Source organism: Mesoplodon densirostris, chromosome 1 (assembly GCF_025265405.1).
Source record: "Mesoplodon densirostris isolate mMesDen1 chromosome 1, mMesDen1 primary haplotype, whole genome shotgun sequence".
In the NCBI taxonomy this organism is placed as follows: domain Eukaryota; kingdom Metazoa; phylum Chordata; class Mammalia; order Artiodactyla; family Ziphiidae; genus Mesoplodon; species Mesoplodon densirostris.
Genome location: NC_082661.1, coordinates 104,420,141 through 104,436,204, shown reverse-complemented (window position 1 = coordinate 104,436,204; position 16,064 = coordinate 104,420,141). Strand labels below are relative to the sequence as shown.

Here is a 16,064-nt window from a genome sequence, read left to right as displayed (position 1 = left end):
GGAGCCAGGGCTGAGTGGTGGGGTGGCTGGGGCGTGGCGATGCCTGGTTGCTCCAGGAGGTTGGCTCCGGGTCTCCGTGCCCACTGATGTGTCAGCTCTGGGTCAGGAGAAGCTGCACAGTGGCGAGTGGGCTGCCCCAGACGCCCCTGCTGGCACAGGACCGTGTGCTTGTAAACTTTAATTCCCATACAGTAGAGAAACATACAGTACAAGCAACATGGGGGACCAGGCTGCACAGTGAAGCTCACAGGGCCACCTGGAAACAGGCTCCCCACGGAGAGGGGAGCACTTTGCCTGCTCCTGGGCGATGCCGTTGAGTCCCGCTCCACACAGAACAGCCAGGGGAGGTGCAGCCGGCTCAGTCCTCCCCTCCCCTCCCCCTGCAGGTCCCAGCTTCCTCTGCCCTCCACCCCAGGGGCCTCTCCCAGAGGACGGGCGGCCTTCCAGGGGGTCAGACACGCTCTGCTCCCTGCCAGCTTCTCTTGCGCCTGGGAAGGCGGACCTCATCGCCAAGCCCTAGGGATTGGCTGGACAGCCAGGGGACATCCCGCGGTGCCAGCTCCGGGCCAGACCCGTCACACCTGACTCCTCAAGGGGAGCAGATTGGCCGGGCAGACAGCCCTGGTCATTCAACGTGGTGGGCGCTGTGCTATTGGGTGTGGGAGGCCAGGGAGGCGCACCTGGGAGAGGAGGAGGCTGGGGGGCTGAGACCTGAACAGATGAGAGTCAGTGAGAGGAGGGGAGGGGCAGCGGGCATTCCAGAGAGAGGTATCCTATCAACAGGTGCAAAGGCAGGAAGGCGGGAGAGAGGATGGGACTTCCTCCAGGAAAATAGAAGAGTTTTCTAGATCTGGGAACTTGGAAGGGCCCTCAGGAGCATTTGGTGGGCGGGGGGACATTGGACTGCCCCCAGGGGCACCGTGATGCTGGAGCCAATCCTCCCAGAAGGCTGAGATGCGGACCCCTGGCCAAGCCCAGCCCGTGGCTCTGGCCCTGCATGGCGGGGAGGAGGCCTCTGGCTCTGCTGAGGACCGACCTCAGTCCTTTGTCCTGACCCCATGGGAGGCAGCGGCTCTGGGCGAAGCCCGTCTGCTGGCCCCTGTCCCGGCTGCAGGCTCCGGTCGGCGATGGAGGGAGGGGGCCCCACCCTCACAGGACCACCTCAGGCACAATGCTGAAGAGCAGGTCATCGTTCCCCCGCCGCACCTGCAGCAGCAGGGGGGACTCGGTCAGGACGGCTTCCTGCAGCTCGCTCGAGTCGGCCAGAGGGCGCCCGTTGACCTTGACGATGATGTCGCCATCTTGGATGCCCCCTCTGCCAACAGGAGAGACACATGGTCACAGAACCGCCCCGAGAGGCCCGGGTCCGGGTCTGGGCACAGTGGGCTTTAACAGCAGCACATTAAGAAAATTCATTTCGACAGGGCCCTGACCGCAAGGCTCTCACACCAGACGGAAAGCACTGTTCTACGACGGACTAGCGCTTTGTCGGTCTACTTCTATACATCAGAAGGGCTGGGGTCACGCTCTGGCTGCCGCCTCCCTAGCTGGGCGGCCTTGGGCCAAGGTACTCTGCCCCTTCGAGCCTCAGTTTCCACATCTACAGCCCTATGTGGGAACATGCTTTGCAAATTACGAGGTCCAGGGGGTTGATACTGACGTAAGACTTTCCCATCAGAGACAGAGAAAGCTGGGCTGGCCCCCCCTTTCTGCACCTGACTCGCTGTGACCTTCCCCTCCACCCAGAGGGCGGGCAGGGTGGCACCGTGGTTAGATGCATGGGTGATAGCGCCCAGATCCACATGTGTGGGCTGTGTGACCTCGGAGGAGTGACTTTGCCAAGCCTTAGTCTTCCCACCTGAGCAATGGGGCGAGAGCAGCAGCCTGCGTGTCCCAGGCTGCAGTGAGGATTAACTGAGATGATGCATGTGGAACACACAGCTCACATGCAGCCTTGGTCAGCGGCAGCCACCATCACCACCGAGCTCCCCTGTCTGGCTCTTGGGGTGCCCTGCGTGTGGTCGCTGTTGGTGACTGCTGTCTGCTGAATCACTGGGGTGCAGCAACTCGGAATAAAGAGCTTGAGTTGTGGTGGTTATTCTTTGGCTTCATGGATCGGTATTTCAACAACTTTTACTGCAGGTCGGCTGCAGGCTGAGCATGTGTGCTGTGTTCACGGCGGAAGGACACAAGGGGTCCGCGTCTTCCAGCCCAGCACACAAAACAGAAAGGAGAGGTGGGTCCTGTTGGGTTGAAGGGGCCACAGGGGCTGGGGGGCCCACCTGCCCGGCTCCACTCCGCACTCTGCCCTCACCCCTTCCAGCAGCCCAAGACCTCAGTGTGGACCACCTCCAGCTCCCAGGGTTACAGTTAAAAGCAGGATCTGATGCAGCCCGCCCACTGCACAGATGGAGCCCTGAGGCAGAGGAGGGGTGGGCGCTTGCTCAGAGCTGGTCTAGGGCACAGCATCAGCCATGCAAGTGCGTCAGACCCCACCCACCGCACTGCCTGCCTCAGCTCACAGTGCTGCAACATTTGACCTTTCTCTAGTAGTTGATGGTTTCCAAGAAAACGAGGCTTTATCTCATTTGATCTTGACAATGTCTCATGGGACAGGAAGAGTAGGCTGAATCATGCCCATTTTGTAGATGAGAACACTGGCCCAGAAAGACCCAGGCTGGCCCACTGGGCTGGTGAGAGCCAGGCTGACGCAGAGTTCTCAGCTCGGGGTGACCTCTGCTACTCTGTCTCCCCAGACGCAAGGAAAGGACATTCTGGGCCAAGGAAGGGCACGGCCTTCACCTCTCCAGCCTGCCTCTGGCTCAGAGGACTGGCCAGAATCCCACCTGCCACTCCACATTGCGTCATGCTGCCAGGAATCTAAAGGTCATGCAAATCAGTGAAGTCCAGCCCAGGCCCTGTACCCACCTGCCCAGTCTCCCTGCTTCCTCTGGTGGAGCCTACCTCTGAGAAGGTGAATTTGGGACAACCTCTTGCACGTAAATTCCACTGCTGACCGCCGGGAAGTCTGGGTTGCTGGCCTTTAGTTCCTCCACCAAACTGAAAAGGCAGTTCCACTGTTAAGGCACTTCTTCTGAGCCTCTAAACTGACTCTTCCTTCTCTCCACCACCCAGGCCAGACCAGGCGTCTCCTTTGGGCTCCCACATTGCCCTGTCCTGCCACTGACCACTCTGCATTGTCACTGATTCTTGTCTGCGTCCGCTACTCAACATGGGCTCCTCAAGAGAAACCTTGGTGAAGGTGGATGGTTAGAAGTGTAAAGAGGGGAGGGTGATGGACAGATAGATGGGAGGATGGGGGAGGAAGGATGAGGAAGGAAGGAAAGGTAGAGGAGGATGAACAGACAATGGGTGAATGATGCTGTGGAGAGACAGAAGACTGGATGGATGGTGTGATGGATGAATGGATGGATGATAGGAAGAGAGAAAGAACACCTTCAGAAGATAAATTGGCATATTGGTCTTGATTCCAAATTGCTTTCAGACTTATTCCCTAGGTGAACAGTTGCTGAAACAGGAAGAAGGTCATTTTAGGGACTGAGTGGGTGGGAGGGTCAGTCAGGTGAGCTTATCTCTTCCCAGAGCTCCCCAGTGCAGGACCTCTTCCTTCTTCAAACCTTGGACTTGACGTTGCATTTTCTTCCCTTCAGCTTCCTTTCCTTCCTCCCTCTCCCTCCTCTTCCCCACCCCCTTCTCTATTTCACTCACTTAGTATTTCCAGGCACCCACTGTAGACCGAGTTCTGGGAGGGGTGGGGAGCAGACAGATGAGCAGGACCCAGTCCCTGCCCCCAAGGAGCTCATGGTCAAGGTGGAGGATGGGCAATTCTGACACCATGGGACCAATGCAATGCTGGCGAGGGAAGCACAGCTTTGCAAGCAAAGAGGAGGCACCTCCCCCGACTCGAGTAGCCTGGGGAGGTAGAATAGTGTCCCTTGCACCCCCAAAATTGATGTCCACCTAGGGTCTCAGAACGTGACCTTGTTTGGAAATAGGGTCTTTGCAGACGTGGTTGGTTAAGAATCTCTAGATGAGATCAGCCTGACTTAGGGTGGGCCCTTAATCCAATGGCTGGTGTTTTAATAGGAGAAATAAGAGGGAAATTGGACACAGACACACAGGAAGAAGACGGCATGCGATGAGAAAGGCAGAGCTTGCAGTGATGCAACTATAATCCAAGAAACACCTGGAACCACCAGAAGCTGGGAGGTACAAGGAAGGATCCTCCCCTGGAGCGTCCGGGGGGAGCGCAGCCCTGCTGACACCTTGATTTTGGACTGTGGGCTTCCAGAACTGTGAGAGAATAAATTTCTATTGTTTTAAGCCACTGAGTTTGTGGTAATTTGTTATAGACACCACAGGAAGCTAATCTGGGAGGCTTCCTGGAGGAGGGCCACCTGAATGGAGTCCTATGGAAGCCAAAGGAACCTATCAGGCAAAGGGGGAAAGGCATTCCAGGCAGAGGGAACGGCCTGAGCAAAGGCTCGGAAGCCTGAGTGTGTCTGGTCTGCTGGAGCACCTGCAGGTGGCCGGGCATGTCGGGGCCAGGGTCTGGGAGGAAGCTCGAGGTGAGTGATGAGAATGGAGGGGTGGCAGGGGGCAGCGTCCTTCAGCACTCACCTTGGTGTGATGGTCCGCATCCGTATGCCAATGAAGCGCTTCTTCCAGTCTAGAAACCGAGCATGTCAGGACTTGGTTAGAGCCACCATGAAAGCCTTTGTCCCCGCCAAAGAGCCAGGCAGGGGTAGAATTCCCCCACCCCCTACAGCAGTAGTAGAAGGGCAGCAGGAGCCACCTTGCTTGGACCAGCCCAGCCCCCTTGTGATCAGGCGCCTAGAGTTACCTCTCTCCACTTGGCTGCTCTTGAGGAGCTGGGAGACGTCCTGGTTCTAATCTTGTGGCTTCGTGCCCATCCTCACCCTCTCAGGCACCATCCAACCACCTCAGCTCTGACATCTGCTCTCCTGCTAAGCCCCACATCCAAACCCCAGCGGACAGTGGGGCTCTTCTCTCCAGCCTCCATCCCACAGGTTCCCCAAACTCACCTCACTCCGGTCTGAACTAGTCACCTTCCCCAGCCTTCTCCATAAATAATATATTAATTGATAATACCCAGTGAGCTCTAACCATGTGGCAGGCCCTCTGGTTGGAGCACTATACACATAATAGGCTAAGATGGTACCTCTATGCCCCCAGCTGCTCCAGCCTGTGACTTAGACCCAGAAATAGAATTTACATATTTTAAACCATAAACAAGTTTCAGTACATTTTTAAAGTGTCATATCATAAAAATATGCTCTCTGGCCACAATGGAATTAAACTAGAAATCACTAATAGAAAGGTATCTACAAGATTCCCAATAACTTAGAAACCAAATATATATTTCTAAATAACCCATCTTTTTTTTTTTTTCGGTACGTGGGCCTCTCACTGTTGTGGCCTCTCCCGTTGTGGAGCACAGGCTCCGGACACGCAGGCTCAGTGGCCATGGCTCACGGGCCTAGCTGCTCCGCAGCATGTGGGATCTTCCCGGACTGGGGCACGAACCTGTGTCCCCTGCATCGGCAGGTGGACTCTCAACCACTGCACCACCAGGGATGCCCTAAATAACCCATCTTTAAAGATAAATCAAAAGGGAAATTAGAAAGTATTTTAAACTGAATAAAAATGAAAATACAATGTACCAAACTTTGTGGGATGTAGGTAAAGTCGTACTTAGAGGGAAATTAATAGTACTAAAGTACCAATATTAGAAAAAAAGAAAGATATCAAATCAGTAGCTTCAGCTTTCTCCTTAAAAACTAGAAAAAGAAGATCAAATGAAATCTAGTACAGGCAGAAGAAAAGAAATTATATAAAGAGTAGAAATCAAAGAAATAGAAAACAGAAATAGTGGAGAAAATAAATGAAAACCAAAAGTTGATTCCTTGAGATCAATAAAATTGATAAGTTTTTAGCCAGACTGATTAGGAAAACAAGAGAAAAGACACAATGATCAATATCAGGAATGGGAGAGGTGACATCACTACACATTCTACACGTAATAAGAGGATAATAAGAGACTAATATGAACAACTCGATGTCAATAAATTTGACAACTTAGGTAAATTGGACAAATTTCTTGAAATTTCCAAACTACCAAGTTCACTCAAGATAAAGAAGATATGGCACATATATACAATGGAATATTACTCAGCCATAAAAAGAAACGAAATTGAGCTATTTGTAATGAGGTGGATGGACCTAGAGTCTGTCATACAGAGTGAAGTAAGTCAGAAAGAGAAAGACAAATACTGTATGCTGACACATATATATGGAATTTAAGAAAAAAAATGTCATGAAGAACATAGGGGTAAGACAGGAATAAAGACACAGATCTACTAGAGAATGGACTTGAGGATATGGGGAGGGGGAAGGGTAAGCTGTGACAAAGTGAAAGAGCGGCATGGACATATATACACTACCAAACGTAAGGTAGATAGCTAGTGGGAAGCAGCCACATAACACAGGGAGATCAACTCGGTGCTTTGTGACCACCTGGAGGGGTGGGATAGGGAGGGTGGGAGGGAGACGCAAAAGGGAGGGGATATGGGAACATATGTATATGTATAACTGATTAAATTTGTTATAAAGCAAAAAAAAATAAAAAAAATAAAAATAAATAAAAAGGAAAAAAAAAGAAGAAATAGATAACCTCAATAGCCCTATATCTATTAAAGAAATTGAGATTGTAGTTAAAAATCTTTCTGCAAAGAAACTTCAGACCCAGATGGTCTCACAAGAGAATTCTAACTAATGTTTAAGGAAGCTATCATATCAATTCTACACAAGTGGCTCTAGAAAATGGAAAATGGTACTTCTGTGACATTGTGACTTATGATAAGAAATATATATTTTGGTCTTTGCCCAGAGTTCCTAACACATAGCTCCTAAAACTTCTGGAAGTTCCTAAAGTGATTAGGGCTACAGGGGGCATCTTTTGCTCTCAGTTCCTGAAATAGTTCCAGAACAATAAAGGTGAAATGGGTTTCTGTTACTCATAACAAGTCCCTTTCAATCACACTTGACTTTATGTTAATGAGGTGACTTTTGGAAAGCTCCTAAGGATGGGGGCTGGTTGCCAGAGGAAACAACCATGCAATTAGAGGATTGGAAATTTCAGCCCCAGCCTTCCCTACCCTGACTCTGGGGAGGGGAGAGGAGCTAGAGGTTGAATCAATTGCCAATGGCCAATGATTTATTCAATCATGCCTATGTCATGGAGCCTCCATAAAACCCCAAAAAGATGGGTTCAAAGAGCTTCTGGGTTGGTGGCTATGTGGAGATGCAGGGAGAAAAGTGCACCCAGAGAGCAAGGACTCCATACCCCTCCCCCATACCTTGCCCTATTCATCTCTTTCATCAGGCTGTTCCTCAGACATATCCTTTCATAATAAATTGGTCATCTAGTGAGTAAACAGTTTTCCTGCTCTAGCAAATGATCCAACCCGAGAAGGGCATCATGGGTAATTCCGATTTATAGTCACAGGTGTGCAATTGGCATCTGAAAGCAGGGTAGGGGGGCAGTCTTGTAGGACTGAGTCCTTAACTTGTGGGGTCTGATGCTATCTCCAGGTAGACAGTGTCAGAATTGAGTTAAATTATAAGGCACCCAGCTTGGCATGGGGAAACCCCGCACACTGCTGACCAGATGTGTTAGAAGTGAAATAATATCACAGTAGAAAATTGAGAGCAGAAGAGACTGACAGAGGGAGTTTTTTTCCTAAACAACTTCTCAACTCCATGGACATATATACACTACCAAACGTAAGGTAGATAGATAGTGGGAAGCAGCCACATAGCACAGGGAGATCAGCTCGGTGCTTTGTGACCGCCTGGAGGGGTGGGATGGGGAGGGTGGGAGGGAGGGAGATGCATGAGGGAAGGGATGTGGGAACAGATGTATATGTATGACTGATTCACTTTGTTATAAAGCAGAAACTAATAAACCCCCCCCCAAAAAAAAACTTCTCAACTCATTATCCCAATACTAAAACCAGAAAAGAAAACTACATCAATATCCTTCATGAAGATACATGAGAAAAAAATCTTTAAATGTTTTCAGCATATCAAATCCAACAACATATAAAAAGGAAAATACGTCATGACTAAGTGAGGTTTATTCCAGGAATGCAAGGACGGTTTAATATTTAAAAACCAACCAATGAAATTTACCATATTAACAGACTAAAAAGGAAAACTAGCATCTCAAAAGATGCAGAAAAGCATCTGACAAAATCTCACATCTACTCCTAGTAACAACTACAAATAAAAGGGATCTTTTTCAACCTGATAATGAACATCTATGAAAAGCCTTTAGTTAACATCATACTTAATGGTGAAAAACTGAAGATTTCTCCCTAACACCAGTTAGGAGGCAAGGATGTCCACTCTCACTACTTTTATTCAATATTTTTATAGAAGGGTCTAGCCAGGCAATAAAAAAAAAGCATTCAGATTGGAAAGGAAGAAGTAAAACTGTCTTTATTCACAGGCTGCATAATCATCTATTTAGAAAACCTGATGGAATCTACTAAAAAGAACTAATCAGTGAGTTATCAAAGTTGCAGGATCTCTTATGATCAACATACAAAAATCAATTTTATTTGCATATTCTAGTAACAAACAATCAGACATTGAAATATAGAAGAATAATTTTGAATAGCATCAAAATTACAAAATACTTAGGAATAAATCTGATGAAAGATGTGTAAAACCTGTGCTCCGAAAACTAGAAGACTCTGCTGAGAGAAATCAGAGAAGACCTAAATAGTGAGGAGGTATCTCTGTTCAGGGGCCAGAAGATTTAATATAGGTAAAATGACAATTTTCCCCAAATCAATCTATAGATTCAGCACACCCCAATCAAAATACCAGCAGGGTTTTTTTGGGGGGTTAGAAATTGACTAGCTGATTCTAAAATTTGTACGGAAATGCAGAGGATTTAGAAGAACCAAAGCAACTTTGAAAAGGAAGACCTGCGGGAAGACTGACTTCAAGACTCATTGTAAAGCTACAGTAAAGAGGACAGTAATGTTGGTATAAAGAGGGACAAAAAGACAAGTGGAACAGAATATACTCATCTTGTTTTTGACACAGGCACAAAGGCGATTCAGTAAAGAAGGGCAGCCTTTTCAACAAATGATGCTGGAACAACTGAATATCCAAAGCAAGAAAAGAAAAAATAACTTGATTCATATTTGGTACTATTTTAAAAAATTAATCCAACACACATAATAGTCCTAAGTCTAAAACCTCACAAAGTAAAACTTTTGGAAGAAAATGTAAGAGAAAACCTTCCTGGACCTTTGGTTAGCAAAGATTTCTTTGATATAACACTAGACTCACAATCCATTTACAAAAATTGGTAAATTAGACTTCATCAAAATTTACAAAACTTCTGCTCTTAAGAGAATGAAAAGACAAGCCACCAGGAGAAAATATTTGCCATTCATTTATCTGACAAAGGGATCCTATCCAGAATGTATAAAGAATTCTCAAAACTTAAGAACACGGACAACTCCAATTTTAAAAATGGGCAAATTATGTCAACAGACATTTCACCAAGGAAGATTGATGGATGTCCCAGAGGGTGGAACCCTATGGGAGATGAGGTCAGAGCACGTGGGAGCCCTGACCCCATCGATCTGGTGGGCTTTGGGTTTTACTCCCAGTGAGGTGGAGACTGGGGAGGGTTTGCACAGAGACACACCACGGTCTGCCTTAAATTTTGAAAGAAGCTCCTCTGGCAGTGGGAAGAGTCTGTGGGGGGCAAAGGCAGGGATAGGAGAGCAGAGAGGAGGTGAGTGTCCCTGGTGGCTGGCTTGGGGGGGTGGATCTGGAGATGGTAAGAGGGCAGTAGGGGATGGACAGATCCCCAAGGTAGGGCCAGCGGGGCTGGCTGATGGATTGGATGCAGGTGGAAAATCTGGAAGGATGGAGCTGCCGTAACTGAGTAGGGGAATGGTGATGGGGACGCACAGATTGTGTGTGTGTGTGTGGGGGGGTGACAAGCAGTTGTACATCTGAGTCTAGGGTTTGGGGAGAGGGTCAGGCTGGAGATGTAAATTTGGGGGAGTCACTCTCTAGATGGCACTTAAATCCACAAGACTGGATGAGGTCCTCAGAGGAAAGGGGTGGGGCCCGGGCACAGAGGCCTCAGCCCTCCATCCTGCTCCCGGCATGAGTACTGGCCACTGGTCAGCTTCGCTCACAGTCCCAAGGTCATGCTTACCAGAGAGGAAGAAACCCGCAGCTTCGAGAAGCGTAGCCCAGGGTCACCTGAGGCCAGTGGCTGTCCTGTTAGATCTGCTGGGGCAGGAGATTCCTCACCCTCCACCGACCCTGGAGCAGCAGGCCCCGCCCACTCGCGGCTCTCCAGAAACAGAATCATAACTGCAACCCTTCGTCTTCCCGTCCTTATTGGAAACACCTATGTGATGCGTGTCCGATGCTGGAAACAAGGCTTGGAGGGAGGCTGGGTGCCCTGTTTCTTTCTAAACATGTCACAGAACCACGCTGATCCAAAGTGAGGCAAGTACATCAAAGACGGTAACAAAACAACAGTGCGGGTGGGGAGGGGAAGTGATTGCCTGAAGGGGGCAGATGCTCTCCGGGGAAGGAGAAATGCACCCAAGGGTACATTTTCACATGGTCAACTGTACGCCACATGAACTGACTCTCACTTCAACAAACAAACAGACACGAGAGTGATGCTCACATCTGGGCTTCTCAGCATCAAGACTAACCTCTGATTTGCCCCAGGGCCCCCATCCCAGGAAATGCCCCTCACTCCCGTTTGCTCAGGCCTTCGCTGTGTCGGTTTATAGTTGACACCCCACGGTCCAGTGGGTCCTATTGGCTCCAAGTTCAAAATAGATCCCGGACCCAACCAGCCCTCACCCCACACCTGCCACCCCCGAGCCTGGCCACCAGAAAGGCTGCTGTGGGCCCCTAACTGGTCTCCGGCATCGACTCTTGTCTCCCCGAAATGGACTCTGTAGATTAATGTTGTATCCTGCAACTTAACTGAGTTTTCTGACAGGTTCTATTTGTTTTTGGGTGTCGCCTTCAGCATTTTCTATATAGAGTATCATGTCATCTACAGAGTGACAGTTTTCCTTTTTCCTCTGCCATTAGAGTCCTCTTATTTTTTTAATTTAATTATTATGGCTAGGACTTCCTAGACCATGTTGAATGACAGTGGCGAGTGTGATCAGGGTTAGACTTATGTGTAAACATAACTGGCCCTCTTCCCTTTCCTCCCTCTCCAAGTCTCTGAGGCTTCCAGGAAGGACAGGAATAGTCCAGGGTCACACATGACTCAGGGAGTTGAGCTGAACCATGGTTTTTCTGCTCCTCAGTCCTGGGCATAAGTCTGTGTACTATCTGAGCACCTTCTGGGTGGACACCTAGGATGGCCCAGCGCACTAACTCAATCACCCGCTGTGGGTACACGTTAGTCCTAAGGCTGGCTGAACCCCCAGACACTCCTGGGGCCACTCTTACCTTGAAAGTCCCCCGGAGGCCTCTGCCCTCCAACCCCTAGATGGAAACAAGAAGTGCACCTTAACTAACATCTCCTCACTATAATAAAAAGATGGCTAGTCTTAAAGAAATTTAGATTAACTGGGTTTGGATGATTTGGTATTTTTATTTAAAAAAAAAAAAACCTAAAAGTGAACATCAGTCAATTTCAGAAGGCTTTAAAATTATAAATTCAGTCATTCAGCTAAAATTTGTTGGGCTCTTTCATTAATCCACATGTCCTCAGGGAGGTGACAGCTCTGGGGACAGAGGACGAGTGTTCCCTGGGGCCTGGGGTGAGGTCAGTGCTGATGGGGACAGTCCCCGTACAACAAAGGATGGGACAGTCCCTGTACAACAACAGAGGAAGAGAGAAAAAAGAAGAGGATCTTATCACCCCATTTCCAACAAATCAGTCACCTCACAGCTCAATCTGTGCCAAGTACAGCCCCACTGATTTCCAGGAAGGTGGCCAAAGTCAAATGCACTCCTGGAGCAGAGGAAAATTTAACTGGAAAACTTGGTTATTAGAGAAAAAAACCAAGTGTGGTATGAAGGTGCAGCCCTGGATCAAGTTCTGAGCTTCCTAGCAGCCAAGGAGAAAAGGGCTCAAGAGGTGAGATGATCCCCTGGCCAACAGAAGCCTTCAGCTTCTTTAGGGAAGACCAGCTGTGCCCTGGCTTCAGGCTGTCTTCACATAAGGGACATGGATGAACCAAACGGGGTCCTCAACTGCAGTTCTTCATGGGACCAGTCCTCTTAGCGCTGGTCTGGGCTGTACTAGAGTCTGTATACTTGGCTGGTGGGGGCGTGCAGGATGGGGCAAGCATGAAGAAGTCCCCCTGCCCTCAGTGGACTGCTGGCGAAGGGGCTGGGAGGAGATAGGGAGCAATGTGAAGGTGTGAGCAGTAGGGCTGAGTCAGGTCTGGGCACTGGCCACGAGGGGTCATGGGAGACAAATTGGGCAGAAGGAGAAGTTGCTCAGGTGAAGAGAATGGTGGGAAGGTGGAGGCTGCCAGGAAAGGTCCTGAGATCAGAAACGTGGCTCTCCTCTGGAGAGTGGCCGTGACTACCGACTTTGGGAAAGCAGCTGGCCTGTCCTTACCAGGGACAGGGAACAGTCACCTGGCCTTGTCAAGGCCTCTCCCAAATGGATGCTAGTGGCCATCTGGAAGCAGGCAGGGTGGGCTGGACACGCCTATGTGGATGGGTGTAGGAGATGGAGGATGAGAAGAGGGTAATGTCCAAGGATCAGGACCTCGGGCTCTGCTCCCCCGGAGGAGAGGCTACGCTGCCTGGCAGTCTGCATGGCCAGAGGGCTGAAAGAGGGAGGACTCGTGGATGGGCAGGTGGATAGGTAGAAGGAAGGAAGGGTGAATAGGTGGATGGATGAACAGAAAGAAGGAGGGATGGAAGGAAAGAAAGAAGGAAAAGGAAGGAAGAAAGGAAGGATAGATGGATGAAGGGATGAGTGGATGGATGGATGAATGGATGTATGAGTGTGTGCATGGATGGGTGGGTGGGCAGAAGAATGGATGATTGGATGGGGTGTGTTGGTGGGTGAAGGGATGGGTGTGTTGGTGGGTGAATGGACGGGTGTGTTGGTGGGTGAAGGGATGGGTGGGTGGATGGGCAGATGGGTGGGTGGTTGGGTGAGTGGATAGAAGGAAGGAAGCACTGGGTTCTGACAACTACGGAGCAGCCCAGACAAGTGAAGCCCAGGGGCCAAACCCCTGGAGGTGGGAGGTGAGGTTGATGATCCCCAGCCAGAGGGGCCAGCCTGGAGGGGTAGGGGTGAACGTGGCCATGAAGTGGAAGACCTGAAAGAGGCTGAGGTATCCCGAGGCGGGGGTCTCAGGACTGGGTCAGGAGTGAGCGTGGGCACACAGCACCGCAGGATCTCCTGGCCCGGCTGGAGGCTGTGGGCTCAGCCCCGGGACAGCCTCCCTGCCTCCACGTTGGAGCTCCGTACCTTTGCCGTGCTTGTCCTGGAACTCCGTGAGGAAGCGTGTGATGCGGTCTGAGGGGATGGCAAAGGAGATGCCGGCCGCAACCTTGAGCGTGTTGATGCCAATGACCTCACCGTCCTGGGCAGGTGATCAGAGCAGGTGGTCACTCGGGGAGCCCAAGCGACCTCTGCCCTCAGCGGCAGAGCAGCGTGTCCGCGGCTCGGCTCTCAGAGGCGACCCTGGCCATCAGCACCCTCCCTGAGAAGCTCCGAAAAGGTGCTCTGGGGTTCACACCTGGGTCAGGGACCCCCACCTCTCCCGCCATTTGCCTCCAAAGCTGACCCTGCCCCCATCGCTGGAGAGTGTCGGCCGGGGAAGCTTGCAGTCTGCCCCTGAGAAGCAGAGCCCGCTGACTGGGGACACCCCCAGGCAGCATTCTGAGGGGCTGGAGCCAAGAGGGACGTGATGAGGACTGTGGGACGCCCCCCCATCCCCTCCTTCTAGAAGCAGGGTGGGGCAAGTGGGCCCAGGGCCGCCCCCAGCATCCCCCCCTCCTTTCTGTCCCTTTGGAGCTGGGCTCCCACCCTGACCTGCCCTGCCCGCCACGAGGCTGGTGCAGCTTGGCTGGATCTGCAGCCTGAGGCCTCTCTCCTGGACCTAGCCCCTCTCTCAGCCTGGCAGGCACCCCTGCCCTGGCTCTCCCGTTCACCTCGGGGGTGACACCTGCACACGACACCCAGGCCAAGGCCTGGCCTGGTCACCAGGGGTCTCCTCTGGAACCTGCCGCAGAGCTTTGGACAAAGGCATGCTTCGCCTGCCTGGTCCCCCAAGTGCCCATCCCCACCTGTTCCCCAGGAGCCGTGAGGTGGGAGGACCAGGCGAGGAGAGGATCCAGGGTCGGAGAGTCCCTCATCGGCCCTGTATGCCCATCCCCCTCCGCCTGGACCACAGGGCGTGGCCTCCTGACCTCCGGCCTAAGGTCCTCCCACTCGAGCTTTCTTGAACACCAGTGCTATGGCCTCAGCACTGCTGGAAGAGCCTAGGGCTTGTCAGGGCATGGGGAGACGCACCCTCCGTGTCAGGACATGGCGCACCATCCTCCTTGCACTGTTTCCCTCCTGTTGCTCCAGCAGCGACACCTGCCTGTACGCCTCCCCGCCGTGCCCGTGCTCTGCCCTCTCCCTGGAATATCTTTCTCCTGCATGTCCCCATCCACCCAAACCCTCCATCTCCACAGCCCAGATGAGATGCTCTCATCTCCAGGAAGCCCTCCCTGATCCCACGTCAGCTGCCAGGTCCCCCGGCCCGATGTCCCTCTGGAGCCCTCCCTGCTCCTCACACTGTGCTTGGGTGTGTCCCTGCCTGACCCCCTCCTTGGATGGTACCCCCTCCCGAGTACTGCCTGAATGGCAAGGCTAAGGCGTTCCCCTGAGATCTGGCACTGGGGGAACAGGCATCTGTGTCTTAGAGAGGGCTGGACCTCAGCTGGCCTGGTCTATCCTTACGCGGCCCAGACGCAGGGACCAAACCCAGGGAGCCTAGGCGCCGAGGTGCGTGATGACATGCCCATCTCGTCTCCTGTCAACATGACAACAGGGGGACCCAGAGGGGGTGACTCGTCCCCAACCTGTGTCCCCTGCCCCAGGTCCACCACAGGCACACAGCCCCGGCCTGGGCTGCTGTTCTCGGGGCGTCCCTCACTCCTCTGACAGCACCAGGTCCCCTGGGGGCACGGGGCAGCACATGCTCGGGGTCATAGCTTCCTTCTGGGCCTCCAGGCTGTTGGCTGTGTTCTGGGTCCCACGCCTGCCTCGAGGCTGTGCCTCACCCGCCATGTGAGCAGAGCCCCCGAAAACTCGAGGCCCCTGCTCTAGGGGACACTTACCAGGTTCACCAGCGGTCCCCCGGAGTTCCCGTACTGCAGGGGGAAGAAATTCCACATTAGCTGTGCCCTGAGCCCCCCGACCCCGAGGGTTCCTGAAGCTTTTTCTTCCAACTACCATTCCAACCAGCACAGAAACATGTAATTGAATGTCATCCCTGGACAACGTCGAAAGGACTCGTCACTGTCCCCCATTTCATAGATAAGAAAACTGAGGCCCACAGAGGCCAAGTGCACGGCCGTCTGATCATCAGGGTCTGACCTGCCCAGTGCTGTCTGCACAGACCTCATGGACTCCCTCCAGCCTCACGTCCACAGGAGGGGCTGCACCAGGCGAATGCAGGATGGGGCACCATTTCTCATCCCACCAGCCTCGAGGAGTCTCTCAAAGACTAACGCTTCCAGAAGAGGGTCTGAACCACGGCAAAGCCAGAGAGGCAGACGCCGGGCATCAAAGTGCTTTGTGAATGCAAAAGGTGCCGTCCAACATAAAAGTAATAATAGCAATAATAGTAATAATCAATGTTGACTGGGGTGTGCATTTGGTCAAAGATATTTCAGGGGCCTTGGCTATGCCTCTACATCCCTGAAGGGCTGTCCCGGGTCAGGGCAGCAGCCTCTAACTCCCAGGGCCAGCCTGGCACCCA

General features: G+C 51.7%; 1 protein-coding gene across 1 annotated transcript in view; it reads right to left on the bottom strand.

Annotated features, from left to right (window-relative positions):
* Positions 1-1,149: 1,149 nt before the first annotated feature.
* Positions 1,150-16,064, bottom strand: part of HTRA3 (HtrA serine peptidase 3) — a 32,662-nt gene continuing 17,747 nt past the window's right edge. The window contains exons 5-9 of the mRNA XM_060089333.1: positions 15,421-15,453; positions 13,559-13,673; positions 4,642-4,690; positions 2,965-3,060; positions 1,150-1,315 (exon numbers count right to left, since the gene is read on the bottom strand). Coding sequence (XP_059945316.1) covers positions 1,150-1,315; positions 2,965-3,060; positions 4,642-4,690; positions 13,559-13,673; positions 15,421-15,453 — 459 coding nt within the window. The remainder of the gene's footprint in view (positions 1,316-2,964; positions 3,061-4,641; positions 4,691-13,558; positions 13,674-15,420; positions 15,454-16,064) is intronic.